The sequence below is a fragment of the Balaenoptera physalus genome (assembly GCF_965194825.1).
Source record: "Balaenoptera physalus genome assembly, chromosome: 11".
NCBI lineage: Eukaryota > Metazoa > Chordata > Mammalia > Artiodactyla > Balaenopteridae > Balaenoptera > Balaenoptera physalus.
In genome coordinates, this window is record NC_138896.1 from 9,275,105 (window position 1) to 9,291,139 (window position 16,035).

Sequence of the window (16,035 nt, forward strand, 5' to 3'; positions counted from 1 at the left end):
AACTACGCACCCGAGATGCTGATCATCATTTTTCGTTTCGCCTGCTTGCTTGTATAGTTAACGAGAGGCATAAAGTACATCGCTGACTTCATTGCATTCATCCTGAAGAGGGAAAACCAGTGGGGAAACATCATTTTATAAATGAGTGGGTTGAAGAATAAAGAAGGTTTGCTCAACGTCATTTTGTAGCGGTATCAACAATACTGATACTTTTTTTCTATTTTTCTTTAGCTCAAATAGTTTCATCATGAGACCCCCCACACACACACCCTTTTATTTGCCCTTCTGATTATGGTGGGTAAATGTATCTTTAGTGGATTAGTATGCAATTTTTTTCATTAAATTAATACGTGAACGCACATAAACTGATGTCACAAGAGGACCAGAATATTTTATTTTATGTAAATTCTTCTGTTAACACAAAGTGGTTATTTTGGTATAGACATTTTGGTCTAATATGAATTTTTAATAGGTACATTGTAACAGCTATTTGAAAATAATGAGGAATTAGAGTATTTGGCTTTTCTACAAGTAAGTAATATAAGCTTGAATAATTTTTGTTTACGTGCCCGAGGATTCAACAAATCAAAACAAACGAAATTATGGCAAGCAGGTATTGCTCAAAAATACAATAGTTGACAGAGATTGTGGTGGTTGATGCCATTTAAATGGTGATTTATTTCAACACAGCAAGAAATGGAGGCGGTTTCACCTCTTCTCTCCTGTTATAAGTTCTGTCTATCTACCTACTCACCTATCATTAATGGCAAAGAAACATAGCCATTGAATATTTTGTTCAATTAAAATGGTGATTTTTATTTTAAAACTAAGGGCCATTACAACATTATGACTTTAAAATTTTGTTGGTGAAGAACCACAAGTCAGTGTATTATTTTACTTTCATATTTTTCTGTTTATTGATATAACTGCTATATTAGCAATTCTTCACGGTTCTATCAGTGAATATCCCATGATCATCTGAGGTATCTTTGTCTAAAAATTATTGTATAGTAACCTTTGTTCTCGTAAGAATATCAGTATTGCCTATTTTGGAGCAATACTGTTTTGTAGAAACTTGCTGAGACGTTTGCTTTAAAAGATGCTAAATGTGATAAGACAGCTACCCAGCATTAAAAGGTTGGGTTTTCTTCTTTGTGGGCCAGCTCTCTTGAGACTACCGTGTAGGGTCCTCAGCTGCAAGGGTGAAGGGGGAGGACAATTTAGTGTTGAAACATCAGCTTCCAGGACTGTGGTGAGATAGGGGGTCAAGAAAGGAACACAGCGTTCTAGAAACGTATACTAAGGTCTTCGCATGATTGTTTCAACAGATGTTGATGGCCAGCATTCTTAATATTGCCAGAATGTAGGAATGCAGTTTTATCCAAACTGGCTTTCCTTTAAATTGCCTTCTTCAGTTGTCATAACACCCTTGTGATCGTAATGTTAATCTAAAAAATCATAGTTGGTGTACATACCATTTTACCAATTGGTTTTCTTTATTCTTTTTTGAACAGAAATCTTAGAGGCTGGTATTAAAGGAACTTCAGAATCACTTAAAGGTGTGAAACGAAAAAAGATCGTAGCTGAGAATCACCTGAAAAAAATACCAAAATCCCCACTGAGAAATCCTCTTCAGGCAAAACACAAACAAAATACAGAAGAGTCATCTTTTGCCATTCTTCAGAGTGCGGCGGAGTCCCACAAGAAACAGAATCACAGTCCTGTAAAAAATGGGAAGCAGTTTACCAAACACAACGGAGAAACCCCTGGGATAATTGCCGAGGCCTCTAAATCGCAAGAGTCTGTCTCCCCGAAGAAGCCCTCGTTTCTGCAGCACCCGTCCGAGCCGCGCCGGTGGAGGTCAGAAGGCTCGGACCCCGCCAAGCCCAGCGTCCCCGAGGGAAAATGTGACTCCAGTTCTCTGTCCAGTAAAAGCAGGACTGACCACCGTGAATGTATCTCCTCTCACTGCAGCCCCCCACCCTCCTCATATGCAAACACCGCGTTCGATGTCTTACTGAAGGCCATGGAGCCAGAACTGAGCACCTTGTCGCAAAAGGGCTCGTCTTGTGCGGTTAAGAGCGAAAAACTGAGACCAAATAAAACTGTACGACCCCCTTCTCACCTGAACAACAGTCCAATGGATGCCCCCGAGCCAACCCCGCAAGAACCGGCCGCCCAATCACAGCCGCCTCCTCGGACCTCATACACCGGGCACGTGTCTGCCGCTCAGAAGAACGACCAAGCGGCGCTTCAGGCCGTTTCTCCTTCATATAATCCACACGAACACTCTGTTTCTAAACCTGGCCAACAAAATCAGCAGCTTCCAGCGTGTTCGAGTTTCGCCAGATCACTCACGAGTCTGCAGAACCAGGAGAACGCCCAACTTGAACACGTCTGTAACGCAGCAGTGATGTCATCTGTAGGTGTGACTTCACCCTCCAGTAGAACTCAGGTTTCTCCTCCAAACCAGCAAGTGGATGCTGCCTCGCCACTGTCAGTGGGCCCCGCCCTTTCCACACGGTCACCCCCCACGCCAATTTACAACTCAACTCCTGTCGCCTCTGTCGTTAATCACAGCGTGGAACAAATGTGCAATCTTCTTCTGAAAGATCAGAAGCCAAAAAAACAAGGAAAATACATCTGTGAGTATTGCAATCGAGCTTGTGCAAAGCCCAGTGTGCTTTTAAAGCACATCCGCTCCCACACCGGAGAGCGACCCTATCCCTGCGTGACCTGCGGGTTTTCATTTAAGACTAAAAGTAACCTGTACAAGCACAAAAAATCCCATGCACATACTATCAAACTGGGTCTCGTCTTGCAGCCAGATGCTGGCGGCTTGTTCATGTCTCACGAGTCCCCCAAAGCACTTAGTATCCATTCGGACGTGGAAGATAGTGGGGAGAGCGAAGAGGAGGGCGCTGCTGACGAAAGGCAGAACGACCCGGGCTCCACGGACCTGCAGCCCGTGCAGATGATGAAAATGGTATCCAGCTCGGAAGCTTTACCAAAACTGGGTTCCATTCCAAGCAATCCAGATCCTGCGGTAGGTGACTTTTCACCGCAGGACAGATCTTCAGAACCACAGGCTGTGACAGAGTTGCCGAAGGTTGTGGTCCACCCCATCAGTGTGTCCCCTTTAAGAGCTGACAGCCCGAAGGTTACGGAGTCCAAGCGTGAACCTCCTAGTGCACAGAAACAGAAAGACCTTCAGGTCACCGGTACACGGTCCCACTCAGCCTGGGCGTCCTCCCTGGAGATGGATGAGAAGTCCCATCAGAAGGGCGACGTGAGTCAGCCAGAGGGAGAACAAGAATCTCACGTGGGAACAGTACATGCCCAGCTACAAAGGCAGCAGGCCACCGATTACTCCCAAGAGCAGCAAGGAAAACTTCTCCTGAGTCCTCGCAGTTTAGGAAGTACGGATTCTGGTTACTTTTCACGTTCTGAAAGTGCCGACCAAACAGTGGGTCCACCGACCCCCTTTGCCAGGACGTTACCCGCCCCAGAGCAGGACTCTAGCAGGAATAATGGGGCCTCTGCACCTCGAGTCAGCACAGCGGCAGCTTCGGCTCTTCCTGCAGGTGAAAAAGCGTCACTCCTCCCAGGTCAGATGCGCCCACCTTTGGCGACAAAAACGCTCGAGGAACGGATATCAAAGCTTATCTCAGACAATGAAGCCTTGGTAGATGACAAGCAACTGGATAGTGTGAAGCCACGGAGAACCTCTCTCTCACGACGGGGAAGCATCGATTCCCCCAAATCGTACATATTTAAGGATTCTTTCCAGTTTGATTTAAAACCAATGGGACGGAGAACAAGTTCAAGCTCTGATATACCAAAGTCCCCTTTCACTCCCACAGAGAAATCAAAGCAAGTGTTTCTTCTGTCTGTACCTTCCCTCGACTGTCTGCCCATCACCCGAAGTAATTCTATGCCCACCACAGGGTACTCAGCGGTACCTGCGAGCGTCATCCCTCCCCCACACCCGCTGAGAGGAAGTCAGTCCTTTGACGACAAAATTGGCGCTTTCTACGACGATGTCTTTGTACCAGGGCCTAACGCTTCTGTGCCCCAAAATGGACATCCCCGCACTCTTGTCAGACAAGCAGCAGTAGAAGACTCTTCAGCAAATGAAAATCATGTTCTCGGTGCCGGGCAGTCCTTGGACGAGAGCCATCACGGAGGCAGCCCCGCTGGTGAGACTGCAGCGGCAAGAAGCAAGCCCCCAGCCCCGGGTTCACACTTGGAAAAGAAGAAGTCTCATCAGGGGCGAGGGACCATGTTTGAGTGTGAGACCTGTAGAAACAGGTATAGGAAACTGGAAAATTTCGAAAACCATAAGAAATTTTACTGTTCAGAGTTGCACGGGCCAAAAACCAAGGTAGCTCTGAGGGACCCTGAGCACAGCCCGGTGCCCAGCGGTGCCCAGCCTCCCATTCTGCACTACAGGGTCGCCAGTGCCACCGGGGTCTGGGAGCAGACGCCCCAGATACGAAAAAGGAGGAAAATGAAAAGCGTCGGAGATGACGACGAACTTCAGCAAAACGAAAGTGGAGCTTCTCCCCAAAGCTCCGAGGGCCTCCGGTTTCAGAGCGCGATGGGCTCGGTTCCCAGTTTGTCTCAGCAGAACGCTGCCGTAACTGGTGACCAGCCGCCTAGAAATATCCAGCTGCAAACCTCCCCGATTCAGCTCGTGGCCAGAGGCCCCGAACAGCCCCCGGACCCGAAGCCGTCCTCTGCCGTGGAAGAGCAGATGAGCTCTGCTGCCCAGGACAGGACAGAGCCCAAGAGACACGGGGCCGGCATCTCCGTCATCCAGCACACGAACTCGCTGAGCAGACCCGGCGCGCTTGACAAGCTGGAGTCTCGTGAAGGCGCTTCCCCCGTTTCTTTCCAGGAGCTGAGAACAGGGAAGCCCGGGTCTCTGCACTTAAGAGGGATTTCCCAAGAGGAAGGCCGCCCGCCCCGGAACACGTCTCAGCCCGCCGAGCCTGCACTGTCAGATGCTCTGAGAGCGGAACTTCAGGAAGGTTCCAGAAAGATCTCAGGTGAGCGACACGTGTTAGGACAGCCCTCAAGACTCGTTCGGCAGCACAACATCCAAGTCCCAGAAATCCTGGTCACAGAAGAGCCAGATCGGGACCCGGAAGGCCAAGGCCACGATCAGGAAAAGTCCGAGAAGTTCAGCTGGCCTCAGCGGAGCGAAACCTTGTCCAAACTGCCAACAGAGAAACTGCCGCCCAAAAAGAAGAGGCTCCGTCTTGCCGAGATGGAGCACTCCTCAGCCGAGTCGAGCCTGGACTCCACTCTCTCCAGGAGTCTAAGCAGGGAGAGTAGTTTGTCGCACACTTCGAGTTTCTCTGCTTCCTTAGACGTAGAGGACGTTTCTAAGACTGAGGCCTCCCCCAAAATCGATTTTCCGAATAAAGCAGAGTTTCTCATGATTCCACCTGCCTCTGATACCCTGAACGTTCCTGGGAGTCACCGGGAAATGAGGCGCGCCGCATCGGAACAGATTCACTGCCTGCAAATGTCGATGGAGGTCTCTGATTTCAGAAGTAAATCATTCGACTGTGGAAGCATCACTCCACCTCAGCCAGCCCCACTTGCTGAATTGCAGCCTCCGACATCCCCTTCTGGCACGGGGGTCGCCGGGCACGTGCCTCTCTTGGAAAGACGGAGAGGCCCACTGATACGGCAGATCTCTTTAAACATCACTCCGGAGAGTCATCTATCTCCTGGGAACCCATCCTCTTTCCAAACTATCGCTCGTCTTGGTGTGAACACAGTGCCATTTCAGGGGCCTCAGCTCACTCACGCACCTTCAGCTGAGTTTCCTGCAAATACTTTGCACTCCCAGACTCAGATTAAGGACCTGCGAGCAGAAACTTCAAGTTCCAACTCTCCAAACATCTTTCCTGTTCAACAGCTTCTTGGTATCCATTTGTTAAATCAAATCCACATGCCCCTTAGCCTCCCAGACACACAGATGTCTCTGCAGGTGTCTACACAGAGTGTCAAACCAGATGCAAGCCCTGGTGGACATGTATCTTCTAAAAGTGAGGATTGCTTTGCTCCCAAGTACCAACTTCGGTGTCAGGTGGTCCCTTCGACCCAGCCTTGCACTTCTAACCCTGTACATCCTCTGCCAAAGCAAGTTCTTTCAGACCCAGCTGGGGCCAACCATTGTGCGACCTCGTTGACATTACCAGCCAAGTTAGTAGAAGCCACGTCTGATTCGTGTCCTCTGCCGCCACTGAAGGTCGGGCCTCTCGGCAGTCAGGTGCCGAAGGTGCCAGCGTCCTTTGCGCTGCCCTTGCATCTGCAGAGTCGGGTCCCAGCGTACTGTTTCACCACAGCCACAGCTCTGCCGCAGATCCTAGTGACCCAAGATCTAACCAGTCAGCCGATTTGCCAGGCTAATTGTAGTATGGTGCCAATCAGCGAAGAACAAAATTCTGTGCCAAAATCGCAATACGATCACCGAAATGCTTTGCCAAACCCAGAGGGAGAACTTGTCTGCGAGAATGTTATTTCAGAGATGGGCCAAAATTCATCTCCATCAGAATCCTTGCCTGTAACTCAGAAAATGTCTGTTGGTAGACTTTCCCCCCAGCAAGAATCTTCAGCTTCAAGTAAAAGGATGTTGTCCCCAGCAAATAGTTTAGACATTGCCATGGAAAAGCACCAGAAGCGAGCCAAGGATGAAAATGGAGCTGTTTGTGCAACAGATACTAGACCGTTAGAAGCACTGAGTTCAGGAGCTCTTGAAGTTAGTAAGCAGAAGAAGCCTGTTCTGGTGAGGCAGGTTTGTACCACGGAGCCCCTTGAAGCTGTGATATTGGAACAGGATATTTTTTCTCACCCTGAAGTTAGTAGTGAGGCTCTGCATTTGACTGATGTTTCACCAGCTGATAATTTGTCGCCAGGACACTCCAAGCCTGTGGTTATAGAACCTATAAAAGAATTGCAGGAATTTGAAAGCATCCCGTCGGCCACATCGCTGACTCTGACAGTTAGAAATTTAGCTGCCCCTGCAGAGAAAACTCACATTTCTCCTTCGGAACATGTAGACAATAACCAAGAAAGGAAGTCACCAGGGGTTAAAAATCCAGGCGACAAAGCGAACATCCAAGAACAGAGTCAGGCCGCAGCCACCACTCCTTCCGCGTGTAAGGCCGGTGACACACAGCAGCCGTCCTTCCCCAGCCTGAAGACTGCCACCAGCTTCACGTGGTGTTACCTGTTGAGGCAGAAGGCCCTGCACCTGCCCCAGAACGACCAAAAAACTTCGGCCTACACCGATTGGACCGTGAACGCCAGTGATCCAAATCCACTCAGCTTGCCTACCAAAGTGGCTCTTTCTCTCCTGAACTCAAAACAGAAGACCGGAAAATCTCTATATTGTCAAGCAATAACGACCCATTTCAAGTCAGATTTATTGGTCTATTCAAGCAAATGGAAAAGCAGCTTAAGCAAGGTACTTGAAATATCATTTATCTTCAAAAATAGTCTGTGCAAGTTAGTTCCAACATGTCTGGATGCCTTTAAAGATTTCAATTGGAGGTTGTATTTTAATTTTGAATGACAAATTGTGCTTTCTAAGTGGACAGTTATTTGAAAGAAAGAATGATAAGTTTACCCAGGGAGTTATACTGATAAAGATTACCCAGAGTCCTCTAAGATTTGATTTTCTTGTTAGGTGAGAGAAGATTATGTTTATGCTTTATCCCTGCTAATGAAGGGGAACAGAGGTGTGAATATTGGAGATTGTTCTATTTCATTTTAAAATATAAGCAGAGACCCATTCATCCTTGTTTTATGCAAATCTGACCACTCTCCCCTCACCATGCTGATCCCAGCTCTCTTCCTGTGTAGCTCTGAGAATCATCTTAGTACTAGAGAGAAGATTCACAAAATAACTGTACACTTGATAATTAAGTTGGTTTGGTCAGGATTTGTACAGTAAGGTCGTAAAACTATAATTTTGGGTTATTTGTGGAATAAAACTAATTAGAGTTGTTGGCTTTATAAAATGGGGAAAATCATTTAAATGATTAAGAATAAATAGATAAGGGTATTAGGTTGGACTCTGGACATTCAGAATTATAGGTTAAGTTCTTGATCTCTACAGGCTCACAAGCACATGATACAGGTTCATAAATATTTATTTATCAATAAGAAAATATCACAGTATCAATATTATAGTAGAAGTGCCTACAACTTTAATAAAAGAAGGAAGTCTCTAACACTGCCAGTAACTTGAGGAGGAGGTATGGATACAAGGAAGATATTCCAAAAGTGGTGATACCTCAGCTGAGTCTTTAAAAAAGAAAAAAAAAAGAAATAGGGATTTTTTTTCAGACAAACAAGAGTGAGAAATTTTAGTAGTCTGTCAAGTGATGTGGAAGTGAGAATGAACTTAGTTCATTTAAAGAGCCCCGAGGAGTCCAACATGGCTAGAAGGTGTTGGAAGTTTGAAACACTGACGTAGTTTGAAGTTGGAAATGTAGATAAAGACCAAAGAATATGCATGGTGGTAGAGAGCCTTTGGTACTTTCTCAGTGGAGGAGGGTGCATCCAAACCATTCAGAATTTAATTTTTAAATGCTCAGACTCTACATCTACTAAGTCAGATGGAACATGAGACTTGAGCGTGAGAATTTAAACAGCGCTTCATGTTTGTATGTTCCTGAAGTGCCTATGAAAAGTGGCTCTCCTTCAGTACCAAGTGCCTTGGTAGAAATGCCTTGGGAAATGCACATCTGGATTTGGAGCTGGGAGAGAGCTCCGGGTGGAAGGTGTAGAGATCGTTCAGTGCATAGGTGCAATTAATGAGGTCTTTAGAGAGAAGGGCCTGGAATGGATCCCGAGATCCCTACTATTCAAAGGCTTGAGTGGATGAAGAAAGTCCCCATAGGAAATGAGAGAGATTGTTCATAACGGAAGGAGGGGGGGGACTACGAGAAAGTGGTATCACACAGATCAAGGAAGAAGGTATTTTAAAGAGAGTTGTTCAGGCCAAGAGGTCAAACAAAGATGAAGACTAACGTGGTTTCTGGACTGAAGGGTTCTAATGTCCCAGAGACATGAGTTATATATGGGCAGGTGGCCTTGGAGGACTCGGCACTGGGTTGACTGTTAACTCACAACCCAAATGCGCATGTATTTATAATTCAAAATGGAAGAGAACAGGTCGATGCTAAAGTGAAAGCATTTCTAAGGGAAGCAAGGTGTCAACAACATAGAGTGTATAGAGCGGTCAAGCATATAAACTAAGGAAATAGTAAAGATTTTGGCATTTAGCTTGTTGGTGAATAGAAGTCAGATTTGATAGCAAGAAAGTGAGCAAAAGATAAGTGGGAATTTGGTACTGAGAAGAAGGTAAGAAATAGGATTACTGTTAGAGGTGTAATGTCAAGGAAAGGTATGTGTGTATTCCAAACCTGATGGGTTTGCCAGAAAAAGAGGAGACAGTTGCATTTGTACATGTCAGGGTCAGTGTCATTACCTCTTCACACCACCTTTTTGAGACACTCAGGCCAGCAGCGTTTCTTTACACCTGGCTTTGTAAGGACAGGGCCTTCCCAGGGGGTTCTTCCCGAGGCCACATAGGCCCCTGGGTCCATGATGCACACACTCTCTTGTCACTTACTGTTATTATGTCATCGCAGTATGAGAGCTGTCTACTTGGTGGTGTAATTTTTAAAGGAAGTTTGTAACAAAGAGGACCTTGATCAGAAAAGTTGTGCCTTGTGTTGGGCTTGGCCAGAGGACTGGAGTTTGAGCCCTTGCTGTTAACACTTGACGTTGGACAAGTGACTTAACCCTACGTGTGTCCTTCCTCACTGGGATGTGATCCACCAGTGCTGGCTGCTTCACAAGGACATGTGAGAGCAGAGTAGGCTGGGGAGTGAGAAAAGAGGTTGTAAATAGTGCGGTTGTATAATATCATAATGTCGCGTCACTACAGAGTGTCTGTAGGAAAAGCACACACTGTTTATTATTCTGATGTTCACTACGTTTTTCTAGAGATTTAAGTATTATCAGGCCAAGACCTAACTTTTGACCTGACCTATAATTCACAGTTATCAGTATTCAGGAACTTTTGAGAGGATATAGAGAGGAAACCTAACTATGGTTTAAAATGATGGGAGAAGGGGAGAATAAAATATTGGGAAATGGAGCTTCGGCTCTAACTTTACACTGCATTGATGTTGAAGGGAAGTTAGTCATGTTTTTCAGGAGTATGAGACATTATACCATAAGGGGGTAACTAGCTCTTTTCCATCTTTAAATAATAAACTCTTTAACAGGTATACTTAAACTGTAGTATGAGTGGTTGGTTAGCTATAAGAAAGAATATTTAGTTTATTAAAAAAGGTTCCTAAAATTAAACTCATGGAATACCAGGGTGGAGGGTTGTAGAGTCTTTATTTGGGGGTGTCAGTGGAATGTGGTGGGATTTTAAAGTAGCATAAGATGTGTCAGTTTGCTGTGATTCAGACAGATAAAGGAGGAGATAAAGCAATGACCTTTAAAGCTGTTACGTCCTTGAAATGCCTTCCATTAAGCTAACCGTATGCACTGTACTCTGCCATGTTTTAATTTCCAAGTGAAACACTAGCATGTTTGTGTTTTCAGTTTTATTAAATTAGTGTCTCTCTCTTTTTTTTTTTTTCCCTTTCAGAGAGCATTAGGTAATCAAAAGTCCACAGTAGTTGAATTCAGCAATAAAGATGCCTCTGAAATTAACAGTGAGCAAGATAAAGAAAATTCCTTAATCAAAAGTGAACCAAGAAGAATTAAAATATTTGATGGAGGGCAAGTACAAATTTTCCTTCTTAAATGTACATTTAAACTTACTTTTTAAATGTACATTTGCTTTCATGTGAATGAAGACTTACCAGTGCCGATTTTATATAAACGTTGCAAGGTTTCTCAGCTTATTAACAGAATCTTCATGGCAAAATACATGTTAGGTATTATGTTAAATAATGCCATTTTGATCAAGAAAATGACAACTATTTAGAAAACATTGTAGGTTCTAGGAGGCAGCTAAGCACTAAGTTTTCAGAGTGAACCCTGGGTTTCACGTTGATTCATAATAAGGAGTGACCTGAAAAAATCTGCTCTAAAAGAGATGAATCATTGCCTGTTTGATGTCTTTAGTGAATTCGGTTGTGAGAAAGATTGTAAAAGCCAACGGTAGTTAAAATGAAGCTCAGAAATATTTCAGTACTTATAGCTGTGATTGAATTTAACAATAAAGAAAATTTTAAAGCAGTCACTTAGAGGAACTATTTTAAAATTAAACCTGGTATTGAATAAAGTTGTTTGATTAGAATTAGCTATTAGAATATTGTGTTGATGTGAAAAGCTGGAATATTCTGTTACTTACATGTGCATAACATTTATATTGATTGAGTGTAAAAATTGTGCCTTGTTTTATTTTTTAGGTTGAATTTCAATCATCAGTATTTTCTCAAAGACATAGTATCCAATTGCCCTATTCATTTTCCTTTTCTTTAAATTAGATATAAATCAAATGAAGAGTATGTATATGTCCGAGGCAGGGGAAGAGGAAAGTACATTTGTGAAGAATGCGGAATCCGTTGTAAGAAACCTAGTATGTTAAAGAAACACATACGAACCCATACAGATGTCCGCCCCTACCACTGCACTTACTGTAACTTCTCCTTTAAGACTAAAGGTATGAGATGACATCGCTTCATGGTCCTTTATTATGTGCATTGAGTTAGTAGAGCTAAGACCCAACTTTACATATTCCTTGACCAAGGAAGCAGTAGCTAAAATAGAATAATATAAATTACATCTTGTCAACATCGTAGTCTTATCTCTTTATATATTTCTAGACCTCTTGAGAAAAAGTTTTTAATTACACACTTTTAGAATATACGTAATAAATATGACATTTGAAACGGAGCAACTGCCCTTTTTTCTTTTACTTCCCAAATTAGAGTTGTATAACATGATGACTAACACGTTTTCAAAAATACTTACTTTGGAGCTAAAGAAGAAAAAAGAAATTTTCATGATCACATTGTAGATGTATTTCAGTGCTAAAAGTTTAAAGAAAAAATTAAAATAATAAATACAGTAAAGCTATACTGATTACATTCATGTTTTATTATCTAATTTTAGTCATGCATAGCCATTTCCTTTTCTTTCCCATGAAGCTTTTTTACTGAAGTACTGTTGAATATCAGCTTCAAAAAATTTCTAAATTTTGTACTATTTAATGTTTGTGGAACTCAGAACTAGTAATTAAAATTATATTTAGTACCATTTCTGTATTCTTTATATGTTTTTATTTAAATTGTAAGCCTTTATTATAGTTAAGGTAATTTTACTCTCTACAAATTTCCTGTGACATATAATGAATAAATACACTATCATAAAATGTTTGCTTTCTCCATTAGGTTCCTTGTTTATGAATCATTATACAAAAATTTCTTGCTTGAGACTTTAATTTCGTATACCACCCTTTAGAAAGTAAGAATCTCGCAAATACAAAGCAATATAATCATAAAATTATTTGTCTGAAAGGAGAAAATCTGTGAAAAATATTTAATCAATTTTTTTAATAGAACTACATTATTTTTATCCCTTTTCAGTTAACATTTGCTTTTTTTTCTGATTATATTGGTTGTCTCTGCAGTTTTTGTTTTAAAGATTGATCAACTCTTCAGCAAAATTTATTATATTTTTTGGCCAGTATTTATTGGCATTTAAACAGTTATAGTATGTAGCAACTAAATAGTTTCAAATTAGCTCTCCTTAAATGCCAGTAAAACCTGAAACAAGAATGATGGGGGAAAAAACAAAACTGTTCTTCAGATAGCCTTGAATATTTCTAAAGTTTCAAGAAATCATAAGTCAGAAGGAACCCTAATTCTGTCATTCTTAGGTTGTGGTATGGAACCTTCTTCTGGAAATGGAGGGTGCATTTCAGGATGATTTTCCTGATCTTATATGAAGGCTTTGATAGGATTAAGTGCTTTGATCTTCTAACCCAACTTACTGCTTTTACACTGGTTTTGATCCTATGATTAAGAAACGTCCGTCTGTTAAATAATTTACAGTGTGAGACCAGGAGACCAGTAATAGGCCAATATTACAAATAAAACATTACCAGTTACAGAATGATGTTACCAAACAAAAGAGGATCCAGGTATGATGTGAAATGGGTGTTTCTCAAAAGAAGGAGGAAAAGGAATCAGGATATTTTATAAAGTAAGGGCAAAGAAAGGAAGGAAAATTTTAATGTGGAAAACAAATGAAACTACAGAGATTTCTTGGCAAAGAAAAATATTATGAATCATCAAGTATTAATCCTAATGAAATAACTCAAGCCAACATCATGTAAAATATTAGATAAATGTTTGTTAAATGGTGGACAGGGCATAATGATCTTTGAAGAGTGAGCAGTATATGTTAGCAGTTTTCATGTCTTTCATTTCTCAAATATGCTGCATACCTGAATTTACATTAAATTTTTTGTTTTGTCAGATAATTCATTGGAATTATGTGATAAATATTTATTTGAAGAAAGCTACCCTAGCTAAGGAGACTGGTGAAGAAAATATTAGAAATTCAGTATTTCCCTATTCTCGGCATGGCAGTTCTCTTTTTTATGGTCGCTTCCTTGTAGAAGTCTACCTTTTATGAATATATGCCAAACAGATTCCATAGTACCTTGTAAAGGTAGCTAAATAATAAAAGACTTGTTTTTAGATTAGGCTGTAAATTTTGCCCTACTCTGATTTACTTTGTTGTCCCATTCTTGAATGTGTCTGGTTATTAACAGAAGGTAATAGTGATGTAATGGCATGCTATATAAATAGGAGTATGCAAGGATAGCATGGTACTATCAAAGGAATGATCTGTCCTCCTAGAAGTTGATGCTTCTGATGGTAATGCTTGTAAGTCTGTACTTCATCAGTTGTCCTCTCGGTTTATTTTATGAATGCATTTTCAAAATAATATTAATTGATTTGTTTTCACTATTCTGCTTTAAAGGTCAGTCAGCTCAGTCAGTGAGCTTGCATCTCTGCAGGATTTAGTTCCATTTATAGCACAGAAAGCTGGACTTTATATATAGCTATAGGAACCCAGAAACAAAATCTTTCATGCCTTCCAGAGGATTTATATTAATGTTCATTAAATCTGTTGAAAAATTTATCTGTTAAGTTAATGCACAAAGCTTACAGCCTTGCTAGGGGATATTTGCATTCTAATGTGCATATTTTGCATATTGAAATGCAAATTGTTTTATTATAAATTATTTAAGAAGTTGGTTAATAATAAGTAATAGCTCAAGTTATGAGAAAATATGCTTATTAAAAACTCATATTCCCAAATTTGCCTAGTTACAATTATACATTAACTTCTCAGAAAGCAAATGACCTCCATGGCTGTCTGTTTAGGGAACAAAAGCATTTTGAAAGAACTTAGTGGACCTTGTGATTTGGTTTATAATATTGTCATCATACTAGAAAGTGTTTTGACTAATAAGTGGAAATTTCAGCCACAATAAGATGGGAAAACTATTCTTCATAACTTTTAATGTGAAAATGTTGAAGCATACAGAAAAGTAGATATTTGCATAATGAACACCAGTATGCCCATCACGTTTTAATAATTGTTAATAATTTGCCATATTTGCTTCATATTTTATTTTTAAAGTGTATTTAAGGTAAATGTCAGACATGGCCAAGTCATTTAAGCCGGGCGTTATCTCTAGAATCACAGAGGTCAAGGTTTGCTGGATCTTAGACATTATCTGGTCCGGTCCCTCTCTTACACTTGAACCCTTTAAGCACTAAGCTCTGGGATGCTGTGCATACTAACTAGTGCAAGAAGTGGCCTGAACGGGTGTGACCAGTCCCACGGGCTTAGTGCAGTTTTAGTGGAGGTGAGGCTCTATACATACTGCAATTTTGCAGGTCTTTCAGCTACCACAGGCTCAAATCTGGACCACTGATTCAAACATTTTTAGCTCTTCTGAAGGTTTATTCTGAAATACTAATTTGCCCTGCTCGCCAAACTCAGCATTTAGATTTTATTTTCAAAGGAGGTGATTTTCCCTTCTTGGCAATTTTGTGTGTGTGGCATTATCTACTCAAGCTGCTTGGTATCCTCAAGAGAATTTGAGCTCTCCCCCTGCATTAATGATCACTTGGGGCCCGCACGCCCAATGGTTCCCAGTTAATCTGGTGATACTTACAGAGGTGTACACCAGCTGCCAGAGGAAACACACCTCTAGGGATACTATTATGAGATTTGTAGTCAGTATGGTGAAGTAAAATTAATGTAGGAAATTCTTTCTCTTGTTCCAAACACACAGAAATACTATTTATAGTACAACAACCAACTGTAGTTTTAAATAGATAACCAAGCTTGAAATTTAGAAAGATTCCCAGCCACCAAAAATAAGGAAACTCCAAACTAGCATGGTGAACAGATATTTAAAAAAAAAAAAAAAAAAAAGTCCATAGGGACATCAAGCCAGATATATGCCCACAGGCCTGGGATTTAATGCTGCCAGATATATGCCCACAGGCCTGGGGTTTAATGCTGGTCCTGGAATGGCATCTGAGGCCTCTGAAATAAGCATGGCTCTCCTGTCCAGTGACTTTGGACCATGTGGGGAAAAAGCTGCCTGCTAAAAAGCAAAACCCTATACCTGTGCCATGCCAAAAAAACGCCTCAAACTGATCCAGAATTAGTGGAATGAAACTGTTAAGGTCCCAGGCAGAAGCAATTGGAAGGCTGACCCATAGAGATGTGTCTACCACCCAGGGTACTTAAGACTCCATGGAAACCAATCTTGCTAAAGATAAGTTTACAATAAAAACTAAAAAATGTGCAAGGAAATAAAGTACTATGAGGGAAAGCCAGCGGACACAACTGGTGGAGAATTCAGAAACCACAGATCATAGTGCAATCTGAAAGGGACTTTAAGTGTATATAAAATGTTCTAAGAAATAAATAAGGACTAGAGAATAA

General features: G+C 41.8%; 1 protein-coding gene and 1 long non-coding RNA gene across 10 annotated transcripts in view; one reads left to right on the forward strand and one right to left on the reverse strand.

Annotated features, from left to right (window-relative positions):
* The window catches only part of LOC309638003, a 789,902-nt gene that overhangs the window by 137,974 nt on the left and 635,893 nt on the right, over positions 1-16,035 (reverse strand). The window lies entirely within an intron of this gene.
* The window catches only part of HIVEP1 (HIVEP zinc finger 1), a 144,137-nt gene that overhangs the window by 104,757 nt on the left and 23,345 nt on the right, over positions 1-16,035 (forward strand). For all 9 annotated transcript variants that reach the window (XM_082413244.1, XM_082413246.1, XM_082413245.1 and 6 more), the window contains 3 exons: positions 1,515-7,483; positions 10,694-10,827; positions 11,541-11,716. In XM_082413244.1, coding sequence (XP_082269370.1) covers positions 1,515-7,483; positions 10,694-10,827; positions 11,541-11,716 — 6,279 coding nt within the window. The remainder of the gene's footprint in view (positions 1-1,514; positions 7,484-10,693; positions 10,828-11,540; positions 11,717-16,035) is intronic.